Below are 23,276 nucleotides of genomic sequence, written 5' to 3'. Positions count from 1 at the left end.
GGCTTCTTGGACATGAGCTGACATAATATTTGTCACCGCAAACCCAGTCGTGAAGTCCAGTTCAGTGAGTTGAATTAGCTGATAGCTACCAATTAAAGGGAACTGTAATTTTGTTTTGGGGTTTTTTGGCACTTTTATGTTGGCTTTGTTTTTCAACCCTAAGGGTTGCCGCTTGGTTTGAACGAGCTAATTAGCTCACTATGCACAAGTTCAGCCGAGGCTAAAAGCTTCCAGGTATTAAATTAAAAAAAAGCATTGAACAAGATAAAGTTTGCATTCTTGATGGCTCCACCAACGAGTTAAAGGAAACCATTTCTACATCGGGGTGGATGTGATTGGGGGTAGCTGATTACACTGTTACCTGTGGAATAATGAGCCCTTATCTGCTTTTGATATATCTGTTTGTCTTTTGTTGTTCACAGGCATCCTTCACAAAGGCAGCGGGGAAAACATCTTTGTGACAGAGCAGCCTCCGGTAATCACGAGCATCATGGGGAACGGCCGCAGGCGCAGCATCTCGTGCCCCAGCTGCAACGGCCTCGCAGACGGCAACAAGCTGCTGGCTCCGGTTGCTTTGGCAATGGGCATCGATGGCAGCCTGTATGTCGGGGACCTCAATTTTGTGCGCCGGGTCTACCCATCTATGAACACAACTGGCATCCTGGAACTGAGGTAAACCTCCCGATCTATGGGACAGTAAATTACGAATTAATAGAATAGTAATCAATAGGAAAGCAGTTGTGAATTTAGAGGTTTTTCTATGTTGCAGATATATTGAGGTAAGTCACCAGAAAAAGGAAAAATTGTGGATAAAGACTGGATGTTTTCAGTGCTTACAAGATGTTAGATGAAAGAAGTGAGGTGAGAGACTTGGACTGGCAAGAAATATAGACTGTGCTAGATAACATTTCCCCAGGGTGTTTTTACACATCTTTAAATGTTGCTCTTCACACCACTGCCAGCTTTGTGTTGCTCTCTGTAGGTTGCTCTGTGCAGACTGTGTGAATTAACATTTGTTTTGCTGTGCTTCTGTCTCCCTTTCTTTTCTTAAAGGAACAAAGATTTCAGACACAGGTAAGAGGCTCAGGATGAGAAATTAACAACATGCCAGCAAAGGAAAAAATAAATGCAAAAGCGCTTCAAAGTATCATTTACAATGTAAATCCAGGCTGATTTCATAATTATACCGGTTTTGTTTTTTTGTCTTTTTTTGCTTCAGTAATAACCCAACCCATAAATACTTTATGGCTGTGGATCCGGTATCTGGGGCGCTGTTTATCTCAGACACAAACTCGCGACGGATTTACCGCGTGCGGTCATTAACCGGTGGTCGTCTGCTGTCGGATAATGCTGAGGTGGTGGCGGGGACCGGGGAGCAGTGCCTGCCCTTCGATGAGCGCTGTGGCGACGGTGGAAAAGCCACTGAAGCTACACTTATGAGCCCCAAAGGTGAGCCACTTAGGGGGAATTTCACGTCACAGTTAACTTCATATTGTTCAAATTGCATTTTCTTGTATTACAGTATAAAATGTGGATACAGACTCTTAAGACATCCTTCGAAATGAGTTTTGTTGAGGAGACTTTGTGATCCACAGTTCAGTTCACAAGACGTGTAATTTAAGGGGGCTTACATTTTCACTGATGAGGTTTGTTTTTTTTCATAATGCGCCCATCTTATGACTCAACTAAAGCAGGACAGAGACAGAAGGAGGTTATAAACCAGGTTAATGTTAAACTTATAATGGGATTATTTTTGTGGATCATTGGATCTCAGAACACTGTGACACCAAACTGTCAAGGATGTCACACTGTCACATTTCTTGTCATGTGTGTACATGTAGCACCACAGATGTTAGAATATATACACTGCGTGCATGCAAGAGTGCATGCATGTGTGTGTGTATGCACGGTTCATGAGATAAGATGGGACGATCGGGGAAGACAATGAACTGCTGATTCTCTCTTACCCGTCACGCAGTCAGAAAGCGTCAGTTCCTCCCTTTTCCTGTTTCTTCTCTTCCTCCAGCTCTTCCGCTCTTTTTCCTATTTATCTCCGTATCATTTACTCTGTGCACCCTTCGCTGTATCCTCCATCTGTTGTTTACTATCCCAGTGCATCTAGAAGTTATTTCTGGGCACACTTTACTTGAACAGTCACACCTCTCTGAGCGTCTGCTGTCTGATAGACTGACGGGGTGACACCAACCCAGTGATAAAGGATAAAACGGAGAGAGGTATAAACAAGTCGAAAGTTGGGTGTCAAAAAACAAAAAACAAAAAAGAGATCAAGAGGAAACCAAGGAAGGAAGAGAAGCGCAAGAGATCACTCGCCATTCTAGATGATCTGCGTGCCGTCTGCGGTTGCCCTCTAAGGGGAGTTCAGCTCGGCATCCCGATGACTCATCCCAAAACTAACATTTCTCAACAGTTCAATGCCCGTTCCATCTCTGTGTTCCCTCTCATTCGATGAAGCATTGAGCAATTGAGCGGCCCGGGCTGCTATTCATTTTCAGCGGCTGAAAGAGTGAAGTTTAATTGACTTAAAATGTCTATGGGTATGGCCCCGCAGTGTTTGAGTTATGAGTCGTCATTCACGGTGTTCATCTCCCCCCGCTGACAGGTATCGCAGTGGATAAAAACGGGCTGATGTATTTCGTGGACGCCACCATGATCCGCAAGGTGGACCAGAATGGCATCATCTCTACTCTGCTGGGGGCTAACGACCTGACCGCCGTGCGGCCTCTGAGCTGTGACACCAGCATGGACGTCAGCCAGGTGGGGAAAAAGAGACAAAAGCCGACGGTGTGATTGATGATGATCTAAGAGCTCCCTTAGTGCTGAGCTATGATGACTCTGTGGAGTAGAGCCAGCCGGGAGGTCAGGGAGAAACTGATTTAGGGAGGGATTAAAGAGTCAATGGATAAATGAATGGATCAGAAGAAAGTGAACACTGCTGCAGTCACTTAAATGAATAAGAGACTTGTCTGAACCTTGGCACCCTTTCGGTATAGATACCGTCTCACAGATCGTATAACTTCTGTTTCTGCCCGTCAGGTGCGTCTTGAGTGGCCCACAGACTTAGCCGTGAACCCCATGGACAACTCTCTGTACGTCCTGGAAAACAACGTCATTTTACGCATCACTGAGAACCACCAGGTCTGTACATACAGGGCTGCAAACCCATTAGAGTGCACACTCACCATAGGCTTTGACAAGATTTCGTCCCAATTAGCCTTCCTAAAGCCAAATTAGAAGTAAAAAGTTCAAATTCTAAGTTTTGCAGGAAAATTACTGATTAATTAGTTCTAGGAAGATATTACTTACTACTTTGGAATCTTATGTTGGCATCCTACTTTTTTGGATCATCAATACTTTCTGCATTGTTTCCTAAAGGTGAGCATTATAGCGGGTCGGCCTATGCACTGCCAAGTGCCGGGCATTGACTACAGCCTCAGTAAGCTGGCTATACACGCCGCCCTGGAGAGCGCCACAGCCATCGCCTTGTCCCACACCGGCATCCTGTACATCGCCGAAACAGATGAGAAAAAGATTAACCGAGTGAGACAGGTATGCAGTTGTCTGGTTGTTTCTTTGTTCAAAGTATGGGTGTTTTTATTTATTTATTTATTTGTTCATTTATTTATTTTTAGGTGAGCACTAATGGAGAAATCTCTCTCCTGGCCGGTGCTGCCTCTGACTGCGACTGCAAGAACGACGTCAACTGCAACTGCTTCTATGGTGACGAGGGCTACGCCCCCGACGCTGGCTTGAACTCCCCAACTTCCCTGGCCGTGTCCCCCGACGGGACTCTTTTTATTGCAGACCTCAACAACATACGCATCCGAGCCGTGCGAGCGAACCGGCCCGGCCCTGCCCTCTCGAGCGTCGGGTACGTGGGATCGGCGCAGTACGAAGTCGCGTCTCCGAGGGAGCAGGAGCTGTACGTCTTCAACGGGGAGGGGCTTCACATCCAGACAGTCAGCCTCGTGACTGGGGAGCCGCTTTTCAACTTCACCTACAGCCCCGATGGCGAGCTGGCCATGCTGGTGGATAACTGCAACAATACTGTGAAAGTGAGGCGGGATGGGCTGGGCCAAGGAGGAGGAGCCGGCCTGCTCAGACTGGTGCTGCTGCCTGAGAATCAAGTGGTGACCCTTGCACTGGACCCCAGTGGGGGGCTGCGTAGTGTGTCAGCCTTGGGCCAAGAAGTGGCTCTGATGAGCTACAGCGGCAACACGGGCCTCCTGGCAACCAAAGCTGACGAGACTGGATGGACCACATTTTACCAGTAAGTGTGTGACACTGTGTGCATTGTCGTCTTTGAGTGCTGTCGGGTTCATTTCCATCAATTCCCGTCCTCTGATTCCTGCTTTCTCCTTGAGTTTCACAAAGTGCTCTGCTGCCCCCAAGTGTTAGCTTTTATATCTACAGCCAAACACCCCCACCCCCTTGCCAAACTGTTTTTTGTGACTGTTGCGTGTGCGCTCGATTTTCAACACACAGGTGGCACAAGTACGAACAAGTCTGCAATCTCCCATTTCGCAGGTATGACAGCGAGGGACGACTGACCAACGTGACGTACCCGACGGGCATGGTGACAAGTCTGCACCGAGAGATCGAGCGCTCCATCAACATCGACATTGAGAGCTCGAGCAGAGACGACGATGTCACCGTCATCACCAACCTGTCCTCGGTTGAAGCCTCATACACCGTGGTACAAGGTAGGGGACACGCTTAGCACATACCTGGACACACGGAGGAAAAATGATCCGGCATTGAACTTTTAAATACTTGTGAAATGATGTGGCACAAAGACAGGCTAATCCTGGGTTCAACTTATCAACATGGAACAGTGCAAATCAAGCAACTATCGTTCATTAGTCATTCTGAGTAGACTTTTAAGTAATCCTGATAACAGTGAAGCAGATCTGTTTATGTGGTATCATCGCCCTAATGAGATTCATGCAGGCTCTAGCACTGCTTTGTCTTAGCATTCAAAAAAACACAGCCGCCCTCTGATGCTGAATGTGCTCAGGCCTGCCGGCTCTAATTGAAAGTCTTCTAATTTTCACTCAGTTATGTGCATGCTCCAGGAGATTATTTTCTTTCCCCCTACCCACACCCAGCCCTCTCTCGCTCCCCTCTTAAGGAGTAAAATTACCAATATATAGTTAATCCCAGCTGGGATCATCCTGCTTTTGAATATCATCACAGCAAAATTCATTAACTCGTGTAGAGTGAATCCTCCTCATCCCTCAAGCTCTCTCCTTACACACAGACAGAAACACACGCACACATACTGACAGTTCCCATGATCCCTGAGCTTATTTGGTCTGTTTAGAGAGGTGGGGGGACAAAGACGAAGAAGAAGAAGAAGAAGAAGAAGAAGAAGAAGAAGAAGAAGAATTCTCCCGACCCCCCCACCCCTCCACTGACCGGTGCCGTGTGACGGATGTCTGAATCCAGACCAGACTCGTTACGGTCCAAAAACATTGAGAAAACGTTGCGTCTTCATATATGTTTAGTCGTCCACCTTTGTTGTGGTAGAAGAGAAGAGTTGTTCACACGGCTGTAAGTAATTTAAGGTTTCCACTGCACTGTGTGGGTTTGAGCACAGCTCTCTGCTGACATACTCACTTAACCGTCTCCCTCACTTTCGGCTCTTTCTCGCTCTCTTCATTAACTCCAGCACAGTGAATTCTCCTTGGCCCTCCAGCTCTCATTTCACCCTCTCTCTCTCACGCACGCTCGCTATCCCTCTACCTCGCTTCTGTTTTATTACGAGGTTGTTCAGACAGAGAGAGCGGAGAAGATTTATCTAAAGGCTGTTGCTGCCAAGTCAATGGAAAAAGCTTCACTTGTCTGTTTGAGGCATTGTTAAAATGTGCCTGGAGCTTTATTACAAATTGGCCTTATGGATTACTGTCATTTATGGCAGGACTTCAAAGAGACAACCATCCAATCCCCTACCCTCTCACCTTTTGTAAGTGAAATAAAGAAAGCTCCCAACTCTGCATCTTCTCGATATTTCTGAGCTGAAAACAATTTAATCTCGCTTTTAATCACTTCATTGTGGTCGGGGGTGGGGAGGAGAGCTTGCTTTCAGACATCAGAGGGAAAATTTAGCCTCTGCATTAATCACGGGCTTATCTGTCTCTATTCTTGTTGAAGTCGATAAATTGGAGAGATGTTGATTGTGGAGCGATGTCTCTTTAGCCTGAGGATTTTTCTATTTAGAATAGCGCGCAGTTTGTGGGAAGGAGTCAGAAATCAGGTCCGCAAACGTTTAATGGACACGATCTGATTCCGACTGACGTAAGCCTCTGTGACTCGGATTTCCCATCGCCATCAGATGCTAAAGTGCCCGTTCTGTCGGATCACTTCTGATTGGTCCATCGGGTCTAAGCTTGGATTTTGTGCGGTAAAAAAACAGAGTAAATACGTGAATCTGTCAACACAGGCTGCAGTTTGCCTGACAGAATCAGCTCATCCAAACAGTAGAAAGCTTATGTAACATTTCCCAGACCACAGTGAAAATGCAGTACGGTTGAAAAGCAGTGCAAAGATAAAATGATACAACTTGTCTGATGGAACCTACAGTGTTTTTTTATCTTTTCAACTTCTTTTACTGTACGTATAGTAATTTTCAGAGTGAATGATCCTATGTATCCTTGCCTGAAAGGTCATAAAACGTAATGTATTCTCCTCACCAGTGTTCATATCCTATCTATTGCCAATATCCTCTACATGAAACTAGTACCTTCACATTGCTATTCTGATTTCATAGATTATAATTTTTTTACCGACTGTCTGACCTGAATCGAATACTTTGAGGTTTCGATTTGCTAAGATTTAGGTACTACGCTTCTTCTGAGGTACTGTCATTTGGATCTCAACACAAGAACTTAGGTTGCAGTTGAATAGTCAGACTTTCTCTTTTTCAAACCACTTTTCATTCACCTCAGTGGAAAACGTCATGAAGCAAAGGAAAGGTGCAGAGGAGAATTTGCAAAGATGTAGGCAAAGAGACTGCACTTACACTAAGCTGTTTGATAATATGAGGAGGCTGTTGACCTGAGTGTGCCAGGTAGAAGCTGAAATTGCCCAAAGATGAAGCACTTTCCACTTTATTAGTTAGATTGGAGTTTATAAGAAGAATATCTTTTCCTGTCACAGCGGTGGTGTTGTCTTAAGAGATGTTGCTCCCCCTCCTGTCCACTCGTATTTTCTCTTTCTGTCTCTCTCCGCTGAATCGACTTTAACTCATCCTTTATTGGGGCTTTCAGCATCTCTGGAGCAAAATTAAGTAATGATAATCCTAAAAGTTGGCAGTGTGTGCAGCAGCTCCCAAAACAAGGATATAAGCACACAACACTAAACTAAACAACCTTCCCTTTTACATTATTTTAAAATGGCTAACTAGCTTTATTTATATACCGCTTTTGTAAACTCATGCTGAAAAATACTTCACATGAGGCAGCAGCAGATTTAAATAAAGTGGAACGTTTCGAGTTGGTTTAACAAATTGTTAAAAGTTTTCGAAGTATTTGTATATCAGCTCCAGATGTGGCATTAGGCTGACAGTTTAGCAGTCTAGTCATCACTTTGTTCTCAAGCATTATCTTCTTTCCTTTCATAGTCCGCTGTAGCCTTTGCTTAAGGAAGTCATAAAGGAAGCACTAAAGCACTTTAGTCTTTACCAGCTCTTATTATGGTCGCCACACCCATATTTCCGGGTCACTTCACTCATTGTGGAAGCTTCCCAAAAGACATTGGCTATTCAGTTGGAACCTGGAAGTCTTGTGTGCCACTCGTCTTGTCTTTGATGCCATGTCTGCTGGTGTCCCCCTACAGACCAAGTGAGGAACAGCTATCAGCTGTGTAACAACGGGACCCTAAGAGTGATGTACGCCAATGGGATGGGCATCAGTTTCCACACAGAGCCGCACATCCTGGCGGGTTCTGTCAGTCCAACCATCGGTCGAAGGAACATCACTCTGCCTACAGACAATGGTCTCAACTCCATTGAGTGGCGACTGCGCAAGGAGCAGACCAAGGGCAAGATCACCGTGTTTGGGAGGAAGCTGAGGGTAACCAATTTTACTAACCTGTCCACTGCTTTGTTAAAATCCACATGTGCAGTTCACTTAACTTACCTGACAAACGCCTTCCTTTTCTTTAGGCTCATGGCCGCAATCTCCTCTCCATCGATTTCGATCGCAACACCCGTACGGAAAAGATTTACGACGATCACCGCAAGTTCACGCTGCGCATCATGTACGATGCTCAGGGCCGGCCAGCTATGTGGTTGCCCAGCAGCAGCCTGGCCGTAGTCAACGTGTCGTACTCCGCCACCGGACAGCTTGTAGGGCTGCAGAGGGGAAGCATGAGTGAGAGGACGGAATTTGACCCCCAGGGACGCATCCTGTCTCGCTCTTTTGTAGACGGGAAGGTGTGGAGCTACAGCTATCTTGACAAAGTGAGTGCATTTATCTTCAACACTGTCATCCGCAGAGTCACATCCAGAGGAAGGCATTAGCAAGAAAGTACAGTAATTTGGATTGTAGGACTGAGTGAAATAATACATCATTTTTATGGTTATGAAGGTTCAGATTTGTCAGGGGAGAGAGCAAATTACTCCTGGTGCTATTTCACAGGAGACAAGTCACGCAGTGATAATGCTATTATATTAATCCGTATTTCACCTCCCTGCTCTGCTTCCAGTCCATGGTGCTGCTCCTGCAAAGCCAGAGGCAGTACGTCTTTGAGTTTGACGCCTCGGGTCGAGTCACAGCTGTCACGATGCCCAGTGTCGCTCGCCACACTATGTTCACGCACGTGTCCGTTGGCTATATTCGCAACACCTACAACCCTCCGGAGAGCAACGCCTCCATCATCCACGATTTCAGTGAGGACGGCAGACCTCAGGCCGTACATTACCTGGGCACTGGGCGGCGTGTCCTCTACAAGTACGGCAAGCTAACAAAGCTGTCGGAGATCGTTTACGACAGCACCGCCGTCACTTTTGGGTACGACGAGACAGCCGGCGTGCTAAAGATGGTCAACTTGCAGAGCGGGGGTTTCTCCTGCACCATCCGCTATCGCAAAATGGGCCCGCTTATCGACAAGCAGATCTATCGCTTCAGTGAGGAGGGGATGGTCAACGCGCGGTTCGACTACACCTACCATGACAACAGCTTCCGGATTGCCAGCATGAAGCCGGTCATCAGTGAGACGCCACTGCCTGTTGACCTCTACCGATATGATGAGATCTCTGGAAAGGTGCAGAAGATTTGTTCTGGTTTACTTTCCTGTTTTAGCAACGCCCTTTCCAAGTATTTGTAGCTTACCTTTCTTGCTTTTTCCTCCTTACAGATAGAACACTTTGGAAAGTTTGGGGTCATTTACTATGACATCAATCAAATCATCACCACTGCCGTTATGACACTGAGTAAGCATTTTGACACCCACGGTCGCATCAAGGAGGTCCAGTACGAGATCTTCCGTTCTCTCATGTACTGGATGACGGTCCAGTATGACAGCATGGGACGTGTGGTGAAGAGAGAGCTTAAGATCGGGCCCTACGCCAACACCACACAGTACCGCTACGATTACGATGGAGACGGGCAGCTCAGTGGCGTCAAGGTGAGCAGAGAGGCTGGGATTCTAACCGTGCAGTGTGTCTTCATTAGAGGCTGAAGTATCCATAACTCTGATTTACAAACATCATTGTTTGTTTCCAGGTGAATGATTGGTCTACCTGGCGCTACAGCTACGACCTTAACGGTAACCTCCACCTGCTGAATCCTGGGAACAGTGCCCGGATCTTGCCTCTGCGTTACGACCTCAGAGATCGCATTACGCGTCTGGGAGATGTCCAATATCGCCTGGACGAAGACGGCTTCCTGAGTCAGCGTGGGACGGACGTTTTTGACTATAACTCCAAAGGTCAGCTCCTGCGGGCGTACAACAGAGGTCCAGGAGGCTGGAGCGTTGTATATCACTATGATGGGCTCGGTCGCAGGGTGTCCACGAGGAACAGCCTGGGGCAGCACCTTCAGTTCTTCTATGCTGACCTCAACCATCCAACCAGGGTGACGCACATCTTCAATCACTCCAGCTCTGACATCTCGTCACTCTACTATGACCTCCAGGTGGGCGTGGTTGGTTAATTATAAGATCATCCTATAATGTTTGTGGTACAGACTGATTAATCAGCACAAACACGATCCTGAACTAAAATGGGAATTTGTAACTGTCCTATGATCAGGGTCATCTCTTTGCCATGGAGGTGAGCAGTGGAGAGGAATATTACATAGCTTCTGACAACACCGGCACACCGCTAGCAGTCTTCAGCAGCAATGGACAAATGATCAAACAGGTATCCAGCTGTGAATCACACCTGTTCCACATTTATTCCCTCCACCATCCGCATTGTTGTTTATATTTGACTGATCTGCTTCTCTTACCCAGGTCCAGTACACCGCCTACGGCGAGGTGTATCTGGACTCTAACCCAGAGTTCCAACTGGTGGTGGGTTTCCACGGCGGCCTGTACGACCCCTTGACGAAGCTGGTCCACTTCACCCAGCGGGACTACGATGTCTTGGCTGGGCGGTGGACCTCACCCGACTACAGCATGTGGCCCAAGATAGGAAAAGATCCCGCTCCCTTTAATCTGTATATGTTCAAGAACAACAACCCACTCAGTGACATGCTGGATGTTAAAAACTACGTCACAGGTAGATAGTTACAAATATTATGTGGGCCAAATGGTGAAATGTGTTGTATGAATATTTAGCCCTTGTACTCTGTCTCAGATGGTTGGCTGTGTTTCTTCCTGGCATATTAAAAAGCAGGGAAAATAACGCTTCTAGTTTACTTAACAAGCTCATCTTAGCTTATGTCCTGAGACTGTCAGGAATCTCTAGTGTTCAGCAGAACAGATTGTTGTGGACTAGATAGTTTATGCTAGTAACAATGTACTACAGATGGCACGGACGAGATAAGTCACAAAAGCAAACACGCTTTCAGTTTTTTGGTTTTTTGTTATACTAAAACCACTGCTTCATTTGCTACTGTGTTTAACTTTGTCATTCAGCAAAAGTAATTTCCCCTCGTCTGCTTGCTGTAGATGTGAAGAGTTGGCTGGTAATGTTTGGCTTCCAGCTCAGTAACATAATCCCAGGGTTCCCTCGACACTCGCTCTACTTTGTGGAGCCACCGTATGAGCTGCAGGCCACCCAGCACTGTGAGAACGGACAGGTACACCTATTTAAAATATATACCCACTCTCATTATTAAATCAAATATTGACCATTTTCTTTTAAATCTAATATAAATGTGCCCTGTATTTACTCACTGCGGTCAGCTGTGTGTTATTACATTATCATCTCTTTCAAAAAAGTGACAAAGCTTTTCTTTAACTTTTTCTATATAGCTCATAACCGGGGTGCAGCAAGCAGCTGAGCGGCACAACCAGGCCTTCATGGCCCTGGAGGGTCGTCTGCTCAACAAGGAGCGTCGCAGGCGCAAGGACAAGCCTGGCCACTGGTTCGGCACCAGCACCCCCATAATAGGCAGAGGAGTAATGGTGGCGCTGCAGGAGGGGAGAGTGGTGGCTGGCGTGTCGGCGCTGGCCAGCGAAGACAGCCGCAAAGTGGCTCTGGTGCTCAATGGTGCGCAGTACCTCGAAGGCACGCATTACACACAGGATGGAAAGGACTGCCACTACTTTGTGAAGGTAGGCTCTGCTGACAGCGACCTGCTGGCCCTGGGGCTCACAAACGGGCGCAAGTCACTGGAGAGCGGAATCAATGTGACAGTGAGTGGGCGGTCGAGGAGAGGAGTGACCGTGGAGTTTGCAGTTCCATCATTATTACTGAGCGTTCGGTACGGGCTCGCTGCAGACGTGCTGGACGAAGAGAAGGTAAGACTGTTGGAGCTGGCCAGGCAGAGGGCGCTGGCGGGGGCCTGGGCCAAGGAACAGCAGCGAGCTAGGGACGGAAAGGGAGGCAGTCGCCTCTGGACAGAAGGGGAGAGACAGCAGCTCCTAACGACAGGTCGAGTACAGGGCTATGACGGCTACTACGTACTGCCTGTGGAGCAGTATCCAGAACTGGCTGACAGCAGCAACAACATCCAGTTTCTCAGACAGAACGAGATGGGCAGGAGGTAACAGCCCACTGGAAGGGCGGACTCTTCCCACTCTCTCCCACTTTCACATCTCGAGATTTTGTCCCGGTTCCTTTTTTTTCCTCTTACCCTCCCTCCTCTTAAAACCCATGGAGATTTAACCAACAAACGGGGTTATTCACGGAACGCTGCAGGGACTTTTAAAAAAGAATGACTTACCAGACAACACATTGTTAATTTTACTGCCACAGGCAAAAAAATAAAAATACAAATAAAAAATACAGTTTAGTCAGTCAGATTTTTTGTTCTGTTTTTTTTTTTTTTCTTCTTTTGAAAAAACTTTGAACAACTGAAAAAGCACTGAAGAACTTTGAGAACTGTTGCTTAATGAGTAAGAAGATTCCCCTTTTTAAAAAAGATAGTGATATTTTTGCCCATATTTTTTGGGTCACACTGAGAGCGTCCATGACAGCTACTGGTAACACGGAGGGTTTGCACTGCGGTGGCTTCTGCGATCGAGGCTTATCTGTCTCTAATCGACGCTAGAGGCAAAAAAAACAAAAAAAAAGGGACCAAAGTGGAGGAGCACTCCAGAGTGCCGCCATTAAAACTGCTCATCAAAAGGAGGACGTCGTGCACAGCGACAGACACGGCAACGCTAAGAGTTGCCCACCACTATGAGTCGTCTCCCTGTCTCAGGCCTCCCATTGTCCACCTCGGACACCCAACCAAGCAACACGCGGGCTAACGGCATCCTTGAAAAATCCACGCTGTTAACAGACTACGAAGTAAACTTTTTAACAAAAACAAAGTCAAAAAAATGTGATGGCTATATTTGTGGACAGTGGTGTCACACGGCATTGTTTATTTTGAAACGGGGAAAAGAATCATACTACTTACATATGTGTCCGACTACACTGAATTTCAGGATGTTGCGTATACTGTAGATGCCGTAGTTTTGTACGTTCCAGTCGCGGTAGAATTGTGAGACTTTCACATAAGGCACTTCTGTACAGAACGATCAAACACACCGATCACAGAGTCCAGACAACATGCTTACGTTAGTATTTATTTGATTTTCTTCTTCTTTTTTTTATTTATTTATTCTTAGTACTATATGACAATCATGAATGAGTCACCAGTTCTATTCAATATGAACATTAAATGGATGAGTTTATTTTCTTTTGTAAGATATGTAAGAAATTGTTCATTTTTGGGGTTTTTTTGTATTCATTTCCGTTTGCTGCCAGGGCAAATAATAGTCACTCTCAAAAAGAATAATTTATGTAATAAAGTGTTTTAAAAAAAAACAGTTTATACTTTAAATAAAGTCTTTAAAACTGTGAAATCTGTTTTTTCGAAATATATTTCGATGTACAGTGTATAGACTTACCTTTATGCAGCACAGTAGAATATTGTTCAGATTATCAAGTTTTATATTTCTAAGAGGAAGTGGCTTGTAATGTGCAAAATCTTTAGCTGGTCTTACTACTCTAGAGTTTTGTGGCACTCTAATACTCCATATCTACAATATCGACCCCCCCACCCCACCCCCAGTTTGTTGTTTTTGACTGGGGGTTGTTTTTTTTTTCTTTTTTGTTCGGAAGCTGTCCTAGATCCCAACAGCAGTAGCAGTAATGGATCCCTCTCACTGTGAAGAGACTCGTGCTGGATGTCATAATGTACCAAATCAGTATTATCAAAGGATGATTCTTATACATTCGCTGAAAACGAGACTCTTCTGAGAAACCTTATCAATAAAACATAATTGTTTACTTCAGCCGAGTGACGTGTACTTCACTTTCATCCCACTTTTCCGTTTGAAAACTACCGATGTTACTCATACGGAACATCCTCATTATTTTATGACATGCATTCGTATTAGTTGTGTGATGCTGAAATGCATTTCAAAGGTATCTTTGAGCTTGTTGCTGGTACTGGAAAGTTCCAATAATTAAAACGGGCAGCCCCCACCCAGCCCTTTCTTTGTTAACTGTACATCATTTCCTTAGGTTTGTTCGGAAAATAAGAGGTAATTAACAGCAGTGTTTTATAAACACACAGAGAGCTACCATTTCCCTCTCGTCTATGCTCTGGGGGGGGGGCTACATTTTTTATATCTGCTGCCTCTTGACACTTACTCGGGCATGTTTACATAAGCTAAAGTAGATGTGACAGCATTTTGAATGAAGGCTTAATTATAAAGGAGGAGCGTGCGGTCGCAGATGATATCGCAGTGCCTTTGATGATGTTTCTTACAAATTTAAAAGCCCCCAAAAAACACAACCTCAGACTCGAACCTGCACTTTCACTCTTAGTCTCCAGCAATACACCTGCCAGGTTTGACAGGTGAAGTTGTGGTCTCCCTCTCTTTTTTTTTAGGGGTTTCTCACTGTTGCCAAGGCAATTATCGCAATAAGGCACAGGGCAGGATCTGATATATCGCCAGCTCAGACAACACAGTTTAAAAAATATAACTCTGACATCTTCATGTCCATGCCACCAGCAACTACTCTAGTAAAGGTTTCCTATAAACATTAAAAATGTTTGTATTAATGGGTATTAGTAATGTGATTAAAATGTGTAGAATTTACTGTCCATTTACGCTCACTGCTCACTCTTTTAGGTACAACTTGCCAATACCGGGTTGGACTTCCTTTTGCCTTCAGATTTGCATCAAGTCTCCATGGCACAGACTAAAGAAGGTTCTGGAAATATTCCTCAGAGATGTTGTTCCAAATTGGCATGACAGCATCACAAAGTCCATAATGTAACTCTCCCATTACCCCACATCCCAAAGGTGCTCTGTTGGCTTGAGATCTGGTGACTGTAGAAGCCGTTTAAATACAGTGACCTCACTGTCATATATTTAAGAAAGTAGTTTGAGGAGATCTGAGCTTTGTGAAAAGATGACAGCAGAAGATGGTTAAAGGGACAAACATGGTAAGCAATTATCCTCAGCTAAGCTGTGGCATTTAAACAGTGCTAACGTGGTACAAGAAAATATCCCCCACACTGTTACACCAACATCAGGCTGAACCATTGATACGAAGCAGGATGAATCCATGTTTTTTTTATGTTGTTTATGGCAAATTCTGACCCTGTCATCTAAGTGTTGCAGCAAAATCAAGACTCATAAGACCACATGGCATTTTCCCAATCTTCTATTATGAGTTGTAGCCTCAGTTTCCTGTTAATAGCTGACAGGAGTGATGCCTGGTCTGGTCTTCTGCTGGTCTTCTGCTCCATCAACTTCAAGTTTTGGCATAACGTGCATTCAGAGATGCTTTTCGGCATACCTCGGTTGTACAGAGTGAGTTCATTAGGGAGGCAATAGTAACTCGACTATTAGCTATTAGGGGTCTAGCCATTCTCGTTCAGCCTCTGACATCATCAAGGCTTTTTTCCCCACAGAACTGCTTACTGTATATTTTCTCTTTTCCAGACCATTTTCTGCAAGCCCAATGTTCTATGGGAAATCTCAGACTAGCCCACCTGGTACTAACAACCATGCCACATTCAAAGTCACTTAAATCACCTTTCTTCCCACTCTGACCCTAGTTTGAACTAGGTCACGTCAGCCATGTCTTCAAACCTAAATGCTTCAAGTTTCCGTCATGTTATTGTTTGAATGCATATTAGCAGTAATAAGAACATAATAAATTGCCCAGCCAGTGTAGGTTACAGCAGCATAAGCACAAGTTAAACTTATAACTTTAAAAAGCTTTGAATGTCTTTTAATTGAAACAGTTATAAATACTGTGGAGGCTAGCTTAATGAGAAATGTGATACAAACTATGGTTGATTCACATGTGAGCTCCCTGCTGTATCCCACAAATGAAGTGAAATACAGTGAAAACTGTCTAATGCTATGTTTAATGTGTAAAGTGATAGTTTTCATGCTCAAAGCTCACGACTTTTCAGTGATGGCTCATTCTTAGCTCAGCAGGCAGTTTGGGTGGGGAAAGAGTCTCCTTTTGTTACCACCAGTTGCAGTGAACTAGCTTAGCTGGCAACTGTAGTGGAAACATTAAGCAGTAGTGCTTGCAGGTGAGTGTCAGACTTATATTTGATAAAAACAAACAGAGTGGTAGTGTAACTGGGAAAATGTTGCTACAAGGGAATTTTAGCTTCACAGACTGTTTCCACAGTGCCCCCAAGTGGCCAATTAGAGAAAGCTCTTATAGGTGTAAGTAAAATACAGAAATTTACATTACAAATAAGTCTTCTTTATATTCTGAATATATATAGTAATGTTAATTTTGATTCATAAACATGGATAATAAGCAACAGATTGATGTTTCAACTGTGCAGTTTATTTTAGGATTTCTTCTGAAAATGTAAAGATCCTGCATTTCAAGTAACCATAGCTTCAAAGTCGCAATAAATATACTGACTGAGACTATGACAGTATTGTGGCAAAAAAGAAAATCACTAGAAGTACAAGTACCCTAAAAGTGTTTATGCTTGAGTAACTATGCATCTTGTAATTTACCTCCTCCACAACTACTGGCTGCCAATTATGTCTCATTTTCTCCTCTGCTCCCCCCTCCCCTTCCTTTTATTTGATTGTAAGATATTTGGTGTTAAAAATTGTTGAAAACTCAGTCACCAACAGCCACAAATCTGCACTTTCATCCCTGCCTAAATCACACACGCACACACACACACACACACACACACACATACCTCATTCACATTGCCCATTTAAAAAAAATAAAATAAAATAAAAAAAACAAAAACAGAGCCTTTTATGGTTATGGCAATAAATTATTTTAATCATCTACAGCAAAAAGGCATCGTATGGGTAATTTGGATCAGTCTGTATAGCAATCACAACATCTTGTTTCAGTGAGAAATAAAGCTGAAAAGCTAATATAATAAAAATAATATTGATAGTCTGTGAAGGTTCTCAGTCATCTAGGTCATCGTAGTCAAAGGAGCTTCCAAAGAAAAGCGTCTGGACTTCTTTAAGTTGCTTGAAGACGTTTCACCTCTCATCCGAGAAGCTTCTTCAGAAGTCCAGACGCTTTTCTTTGCAAGCTCCTTTGAATATTGATAGCCATTTCTTTGTATATGAAGAAAAACATTGTTGATGTTAAATGTTGCCATTAATCAAAATAATAAAATAAGAGCATTCCATTTATTGTCTTACCGCCTATGGACAAACGTACATTTGTTAAAATGACTTGTGTGCAAATGAGATGGGAAACATTTCAAGCATCAGCCCTGTCTGCAGCGGGGTTCTCACAGCCTTTGGGTATCATCATACTGGGTAAGAGTCCTTGAAGTTTTGCAGATAGCATAGCTGAAGGGGAGGAGTAAGGAAAGCTTTTATGTGGTTATGAAGACAGGAAGGAGTATATTACAGAGGCAATCATTATAAAGTGCCCAAGTGAATCACGCAGGATGAGCCTGAGATCATACTATGCTGTATGTTTGGCATCTACCATATTGTGTGTGCAAATCTGTAGCTTGTGTGTTGTTGCACAATTTTAGTAAGGAGCCTGAGATTTTGGTAATGTTTACAAGCTCTGTTAGAAACTGCTACTGTGTAACCATGGACAGCAACTGTGTAACCGTGGACAGGTCAGTCAGTCAGTGTGGAGGGTTGCACATGAAGGTGGAGGGTTGCACATGAAGGTAGAGTACTGGGATGAAGCTTCCATGTGGGAGCGAGGACTTCATTTATAGAAGTAATTTATAGCTTTACAGACATACGAGACTTCTGGAGGGAACAGAGGGGCGTTTGTGAGGAAGTGCAAGGTTTAAGTCAGATGGGAGAAAGGGCGATGGGCTTCGAGGCACAGAAATAGGGGCAAGAGGGTAATGGGGGTCAATCAGTAGGGGAATGGCGTTATGTCAGCATGTCCCAGAGACAGCAGCAGCACAGAGCTGTCCAGCAGGCTGTCAGGCATGTGTCCGCTGTGTCATCCCTTCTCCTGTCTTCAACCACGTACACTACAGTGAAATAAAGAGTAGAGATGGAAGAAAGAGGTTGGAAAGGGTTTTAAAGAAAAAGAAAGCAATTAGTGATTTCTTTTCTAAAACAACATAAAGTCCAGTGATATAATTCTCAGTGTCAAATCTCCAGCAGAGAGTTCAAGTGTAACCAGGGGTTTATACACTTTTCCTCTAATTACAGTCATCTTAGGAGTTTAATCTTTACAGTAATACCATAGCAGCGCACAGCCATGATCACACAGCATTACAATTGACTAACATCAGCTCGCCTTCGGTGCTTTCCCTTTACTTCACGTGTGTAGCAGTGGCTTTATTTCATCCTTCACCAACATGTGGAAACTTGTCGAGGCAAATGATCATGTTAGCCATACATGAGCTTTAACAGCTGCTCCAGCCTGAATGAGCACATCTCACCTTCTTTGTGTTTCTGATTAATCATTTATGTGGAAGCAAACACTAATCCAGCTTTTAACAGCTTCAGCTGGGAGGCAAGTTACCTAGGTGACATGCCACTGACCCAATAGGCAAGGACAGATGGCTTACCACTTTTCATACTGAACTCTGATAACGATGTGGCAAAGGTTAATAAATGTTTGGCCAATATTTATTTTTATGCCGCTAATCGACATGGCGTGCAATGAGAATCTCAGTCACAGCACACTTAGCTTTTATTGACCAGATCAGGTTTATCTTAGGCTACAAAAGCAGCAACACCTTAGTGCTCGCTTTCATAAATAGAAGGATTGGCCGTGTTTTCTTCATGCAAGGCTGTTCTCTTTGCATACTCACTTTGAATATTTCTTTTTAAAACATGCCCTTTCTTTCACAGCTTGTGCTACACTTTATTGGCTGCTCAGTGGGGAGTTCAAGCCGCATTAACACACCTTTCATCTAAAACCCGGCTTGACTTCACACATCTGAAACCTTAGCTGCCTGCTCGGGATGCTTGAAGTTGTACCACATTAAGGTTCCTGGTAGAAACACAGGCATTTGTCAAATTGGCAATTAGATTATCAAGTACCACGACTTAACAACACGTTATTTGTTGATGTTGTTAGGGAACAGAATGGTGGCTTTTAACCCCTTAGCAGTCCTATTAGTCCCCTAAACCATCCAATGTCCCGTGGGCGGTACGTCCGACTGCTAACAGTTTAAAGCAGCGAAACCCCAATGCTTACATTAATAAAGTGGGACTTTTTCAAGGAAGCCAAGCATGTAAATGAAATCCTGTTTTTTTCCCCCCCATTCTGCCCGAGTGTGTTGTATACTTTGTTAAACAATGTTGTCTTTATTGTGTTAAGCACACACTTAAGGGGAAAAAAAGAAAAAAAAAAAAGTAGTAACGACTACATGCTAAAGTAGTGACTTCCCGTTGATGAAGCTTAGATTCAATAAGATAAGATAAGACTTTATTGATCCCACAACGGGGAAATTTTTGCGTCACCTCAGCTCAGGTACAGATATCAGAAGGAAATACAAAAATACAAATAAGTACAATCAATGGAAAAAAAGTAAGATAATACACTATATACAATGGTAGCATACACAGTATGTGACCATGGATATGGTTGAAAATATGGAAGAACATAAACTATATAGCTATTGTACTACCCCCCCCCACACACACACACACACACACACACACACACACACACACGAAGTGGTGACCGTGGCTGTTCACAGTGTCCAGTGACTTATGACATTGTGATTGAGGAGTTATAGAGTCTAACTGCTATTGGAATGAATGATCTGTGAAAGCGCTCCTTCTTGCAGCAAGGGTGTAATATTCAGTCTAATCTAAAACTAGCTAAAAGAAATTACACACCTGTCCCAAACAGGAACTCGTGTTTCAGGAGCCCACTGAAATGTGTCCACTTCAGTATTTAAATATAGTCCACTTCACTTGTCACAAACATAGACATCAGTTTTTTGTTTATGAAGTTTTATTTTTTGTCATATGCCTCAGGAGGATGTGACTGAGCAATACAGCTTGTTCATTCAGTAGAAATTTGTTAATCACAAGGCAGGCCAGTCCTAAAGCATACCACCAGTTTTACTCCAGCTATGACCATAAACTCATCAGGAAAATGTTAAAGGTCTAAGATCAAGTGAGCAATAAGATATTTTGCTTATCTGGCATATTTGCTAGAGCAGTGGAAAGGCCCTTCTCTTGCCATTACAAAGAATATGTGTTTAATGTACTTATGTAACCATCTTAAAAAGGTACAGCTAACGTTAACAGATCAGCTTCCTAGTGGTACTAACAAGGGGCAACCTCCAGACCTAAAACCAATGCCAGGTGCCAAAATGTGCAGTTCCTTTAGTAGCCAGCTGACAAGGTAGCACTGCATCGTCTCACACAAATATGGTCATTCTTAGCTCCAAAATGTTTTCAAAATGCCTTTCAAAAACCAGTGTGTGAAAACAATGTAGCTACAAACAGCTTTCCTACTGTTTATGAGTTATGCGAGTAGCTAATCCTTGCAGCTGAATGCAGACTTGCAAGACTCCCAGTGCATCCCCATAACATCCAGTCAACAAGTAATTCAGCACAGGACTTAAAATTGTGTAAGGACAGTGACAACTTGTAGTTCTGCTAGTACTGCTGGATTTGGACTCACAAGTGTTGTGTAGCACGTTTGGGTCACAGTGCTTACCTGTGTTTTTGGGAGCTTCCCCATACATGGGCCCGGGAGGAGGTCCACCCTGCCAGCCAAACTGAGGCTGTCCAGCATACCCATAAGGAGGTTGTCCTGGTCCAGGATAAGGACCGCCAGGTCCCATTGGTCCGGGAGGGTAGTTCGGGTAAGCTGGGTTAGGTTGCTCCATGTTCACAGGGTATCCCTGCTGAGGATACCCTGGGTAGCCTTGAGGTGGTGGGCCCTGGGCTGGGTAACCAGGAGCAGTCGGGCCATTGCCTGGGTATGGAGGCGGGTTCTCCATGTTTGGCTGTAGGTCAAACGATTGCTTAAAAGGAAAAGAGAAAAAAAAAAAGTTAAAGGTGGTGTGATTATGGCCCTTTTCTTGACTAGAAAGCAGATACACTGAAGCAACACAGAATACCTTTTCAATTCCTCCATATTCCAGTTTCCTACTCAGAAAGTCTAAAGTAATATTTGGCAGTAATTTGCCAAAGTTCTAAAAAAAGAGAAACTGTTTCTAGTTTGTATACATCACACACTTCACTCACTACTTCTTTAACCTGTTGACTATTCCACACTTTCGGCAAACAGCCATTATCTCCACTCAGCCACAGAGGAAAGACAAGCACAGTACATTACTCTAATGTTTGCAGAGGATATCTTATGATTCAGTGGTCAGTCACAGCACACATCAACCATTCCAGAGGCAAGCATAATTATTTTACTATTCACACAGAAAGATTGGCTTCACAGCGTACAGAGTGAGGCCAGTAGAACACGTGAATAAGAGAGAGGAAGAAAGAACTCTGTAACCACAAGGCCCGTACAAGTTGCATTTTCACACTTATCACATTATATCACACGTTCAGGTCTTCTTTTTGTCAGTGTGCGAATCAAACGGGAAAGAAAATGATCCCAAAGCCATTATCAAAGTAAATAAACTATGTCTGAGATCAGCCATTTAAAAGTCATTTCTTTCAAGTGCATTTCCCAACCAGTGGTTTCTGAGAAGGCCAACACCGAAACACTTGCTAGCTTTCACGTAGAAGAGCCACAGAAAAAGAAAAAGCTGATAGTTGGAAAACTGTAGTGGTGCTTACATCACTGGAATCCCTTTTTCACCTTGTATATGTACACTATAAACATCCAAATGGCTTTCATTCCTTCCTGCTCATCTTTTTATCCACATCCAATCTCCCATCTGTAATTTAAAAAAGGTGCACACACAGAGTACTTCCAAACTGAATGGTGAAAAACGTTATTACCACTAATCTACTCAGTAGGATTTAACAGTGTACTTTTCTGTACTTATCACTTATGGAAAATCTCTTATTGGGTTCAAAGTACATAAGTCTTTTTATAAGTGTCATTGCCCAATGGCATTAATAACCATGTTTGATTGTGGCTCTTGGGTAATGTTATACCTGCAGATAAGCTATGAGGTTGGTTTCATACCACTTTCAAAGTAATGTGGGAATGTTAACATTAGCAGCCCATGTGACAATAAGCTTTATCACGGCTTTCACGCATTTCACCACCTGAATATGTTCTTCAAGCTACTAGCAGACGGCACTCCCTCTAAAGATGCCTAGGAGGGACAAAACAATTCCTGATGATTTGTTTAAGTAGTTACAGTAAGCCAGCACACTCACCAGCAAAAAAACAACAACACTGGAATAAGCTCACCTGTCCTGCTGGGACAATGAGAGGTGACGCCAAAGTGTCCCCTGTGATGAAGGTCTATTCTGTCCCTCTCTTCCTGTGTAAGATTACGTGTTGAAGGTTGAGAAAGAAGCCAAACAAATGATCGGTAACCTGACACCTATGAGGATGTCTGCATACACTGTCAAAGTTCACCTTGAAGGCCATGGGCTTTTATACCTACGTACATTTCTTACTAGACTTTGGTACAGGGTTAAGTTTTAATGAAAAGATTTTAATAGACGTTGATTTCTATGAAGGTTTTCTCAGTGTGTCTTTACTGTGTCCGAGAGTGATAATTTGCATGTGTTTGTTTTTCCCCTCTGATGAAAAGCAAAAATAAATGAGTGAAGTGAGATCACATGTGTTTCCACAACAGTATCATGATGACAATATCACAGACAAACAGGGCACACGGAGTACCTGGACACTGAACACTAAACCTTCCTGAATCCTTTAAATGCCACTGAAAATGCCATTGTTAAATAATGACAAGCAAGAAGTTTCCCTAACAGTTGTGTTATCCTTGTGGCTGAGTTTAACACTAACATCTGGAAAATAAACTGGGTGGTAAAGCAGAACACGTAAGCATTACTATGGAATATTTAAAATATAGCCTCACAAACCCAAAAGAAGTGCTAATAATTAGCATTAAGTAGTAAAAGAAAAAAAAATCTATTTTGGCATTTTAATGTTTTTTAGTACATAGGACTTGAACTACTTAAGATATGATGCCAATTTAAAAATTCTGTTCAGAGAAAATACACATATCTACCTAAATACCAGGGCCTAAAAGGACCAGCTATAATAAATAAATAAATAAATAAAAAGGGGG

The 23,276-nt window shown here is 43.6% G+C and overlaps 2 protein-coding genes across 10 annotated transcripts in view; one reads left to right on the top strand and one right to left on the bottom strand.

The window, feature by feature from the left end:
- Positions 1–16,332, top strand: part of tenm2a (teneurin transmembrane protein 2a) — a 221,406-nt gene extending 205,074 nt beyond the window's left edge. For 3 of the 8 annotated variants that reach the window (XM_014331865.2, XM_014331864.2, XM_042218471.1), the window contains 17 exons: positions 423–672; positions 1,054–1,074; positions 1,220–1,449; positions 2,621–2,775; positions 3,055–3,156; positions 3,394–3,567; positions 3,651–4,288; positions 4,546–4,721; positions 7,855–8,090; positions 8,183–8,479; positions 8,725–9,282; positions 9,376–9,645; positions 9,744–10,154; positions 10,271–10,381; positions 10,474–10,741; positions 11,134–11,264; positions 11,440–16,332. In XM_014331865.2, coding sequence (XP_014187351.1) covers positions 423–672; positions 1,054–1,074; positions 1,220–1,449; positions 2,621–2,775; positions 3,055–3,156; positions 3,394–3,567; positions 3,651–4,288; positions 4,546–4,721; positions 7,855–8,090; positions 8,183–8,479; positions 8,725–9,282; positions 9,376–9,645; positions 9,744–10,154; positions 10,271–10,381; positions 10,474–10,741; positions 11,134–11,264; positions 11,440–12,177 — 4,766 coding nt within the window. In that variant the 3' untranslated portion in view covers positions 12,178–16,332. The remainder of the gene's footprint in view (positions 1–422; positions 673–1,053; positions 1,075–1,219; positions 1,450–2,620; positions 2,776–3,054; positions 3,157–3,393; positions 3,568–3,650; positions 4,289–4,545; positions 4,722–7,854; positions 8,091–8,182; positions 8,480–8,724; positions 9,283–9,375; positions 9,646–9,743; positions 10,155–10,270; positions 10,382–10,473; positions 10,742–11,133; positions 11,265–11,439) is intronic. The other 5 variants (XM_005916486.2, XM_042218475.1, XM_042218473.1 and 2 more) reach the window with 4 other exon arrangements.
- Positions 16,333–16,883: 551 nt separating this feature from the next.
- Positions 16,884–23,276, bottom strand: part of zgc:165573 (cysteine-rich and transmembrane domain-containing protein 1) — a 7,299-nt gene continuing 906 nt past the window's right edge. Inside the window, exons 2-4 of one of the 2 annotated variants that reach the window (XM_014331872.2) lie at positions 22,427–22,499; positions 20,756–21,065; positions 16,884–18,095 (exon numbers count right to left, since the gene is read on the bottom strand). In XM_014331872.2, coding sequence (XP_014187358.1) covers positions 17,992–18,095; positions 20,756–21,041 — 390 coding nt within the window. In that variant the 5' untranslated portion in view covers positions 21,042–21,065; positions 22,427–22,499 and the 3' untranslated portion in view covers positions 16,884–17,991. The remainder of the gene's footprint in view (positions 18,096–20,755; positions 21,066–22,426; positions 22,500–23,276) is intronic. The other variant, XM_005916487.3, reaches the window with a different exon arrangement.

This window comes from Haplochromis burtoni, unplaced genomic scaffold (assembly GCF_018398535.1).
Source record: "Haplochromis burtoni strain Fernald_Lab_line unplaced genomic scaffold, NCSU_Asbu1 Contig_19, whole genome shotgun sequence".
NCBI classification, from domain to species: domain Eukaryota; kingdom Metazoa; phylum Chordata; class Actinopteri; order Cichliformes; family Cichlidae; genus Haplochromis; species Haplochromis burtoni.
This window is presented reverse-complemented; position numbering and strand designations above follow the sequence as displayed.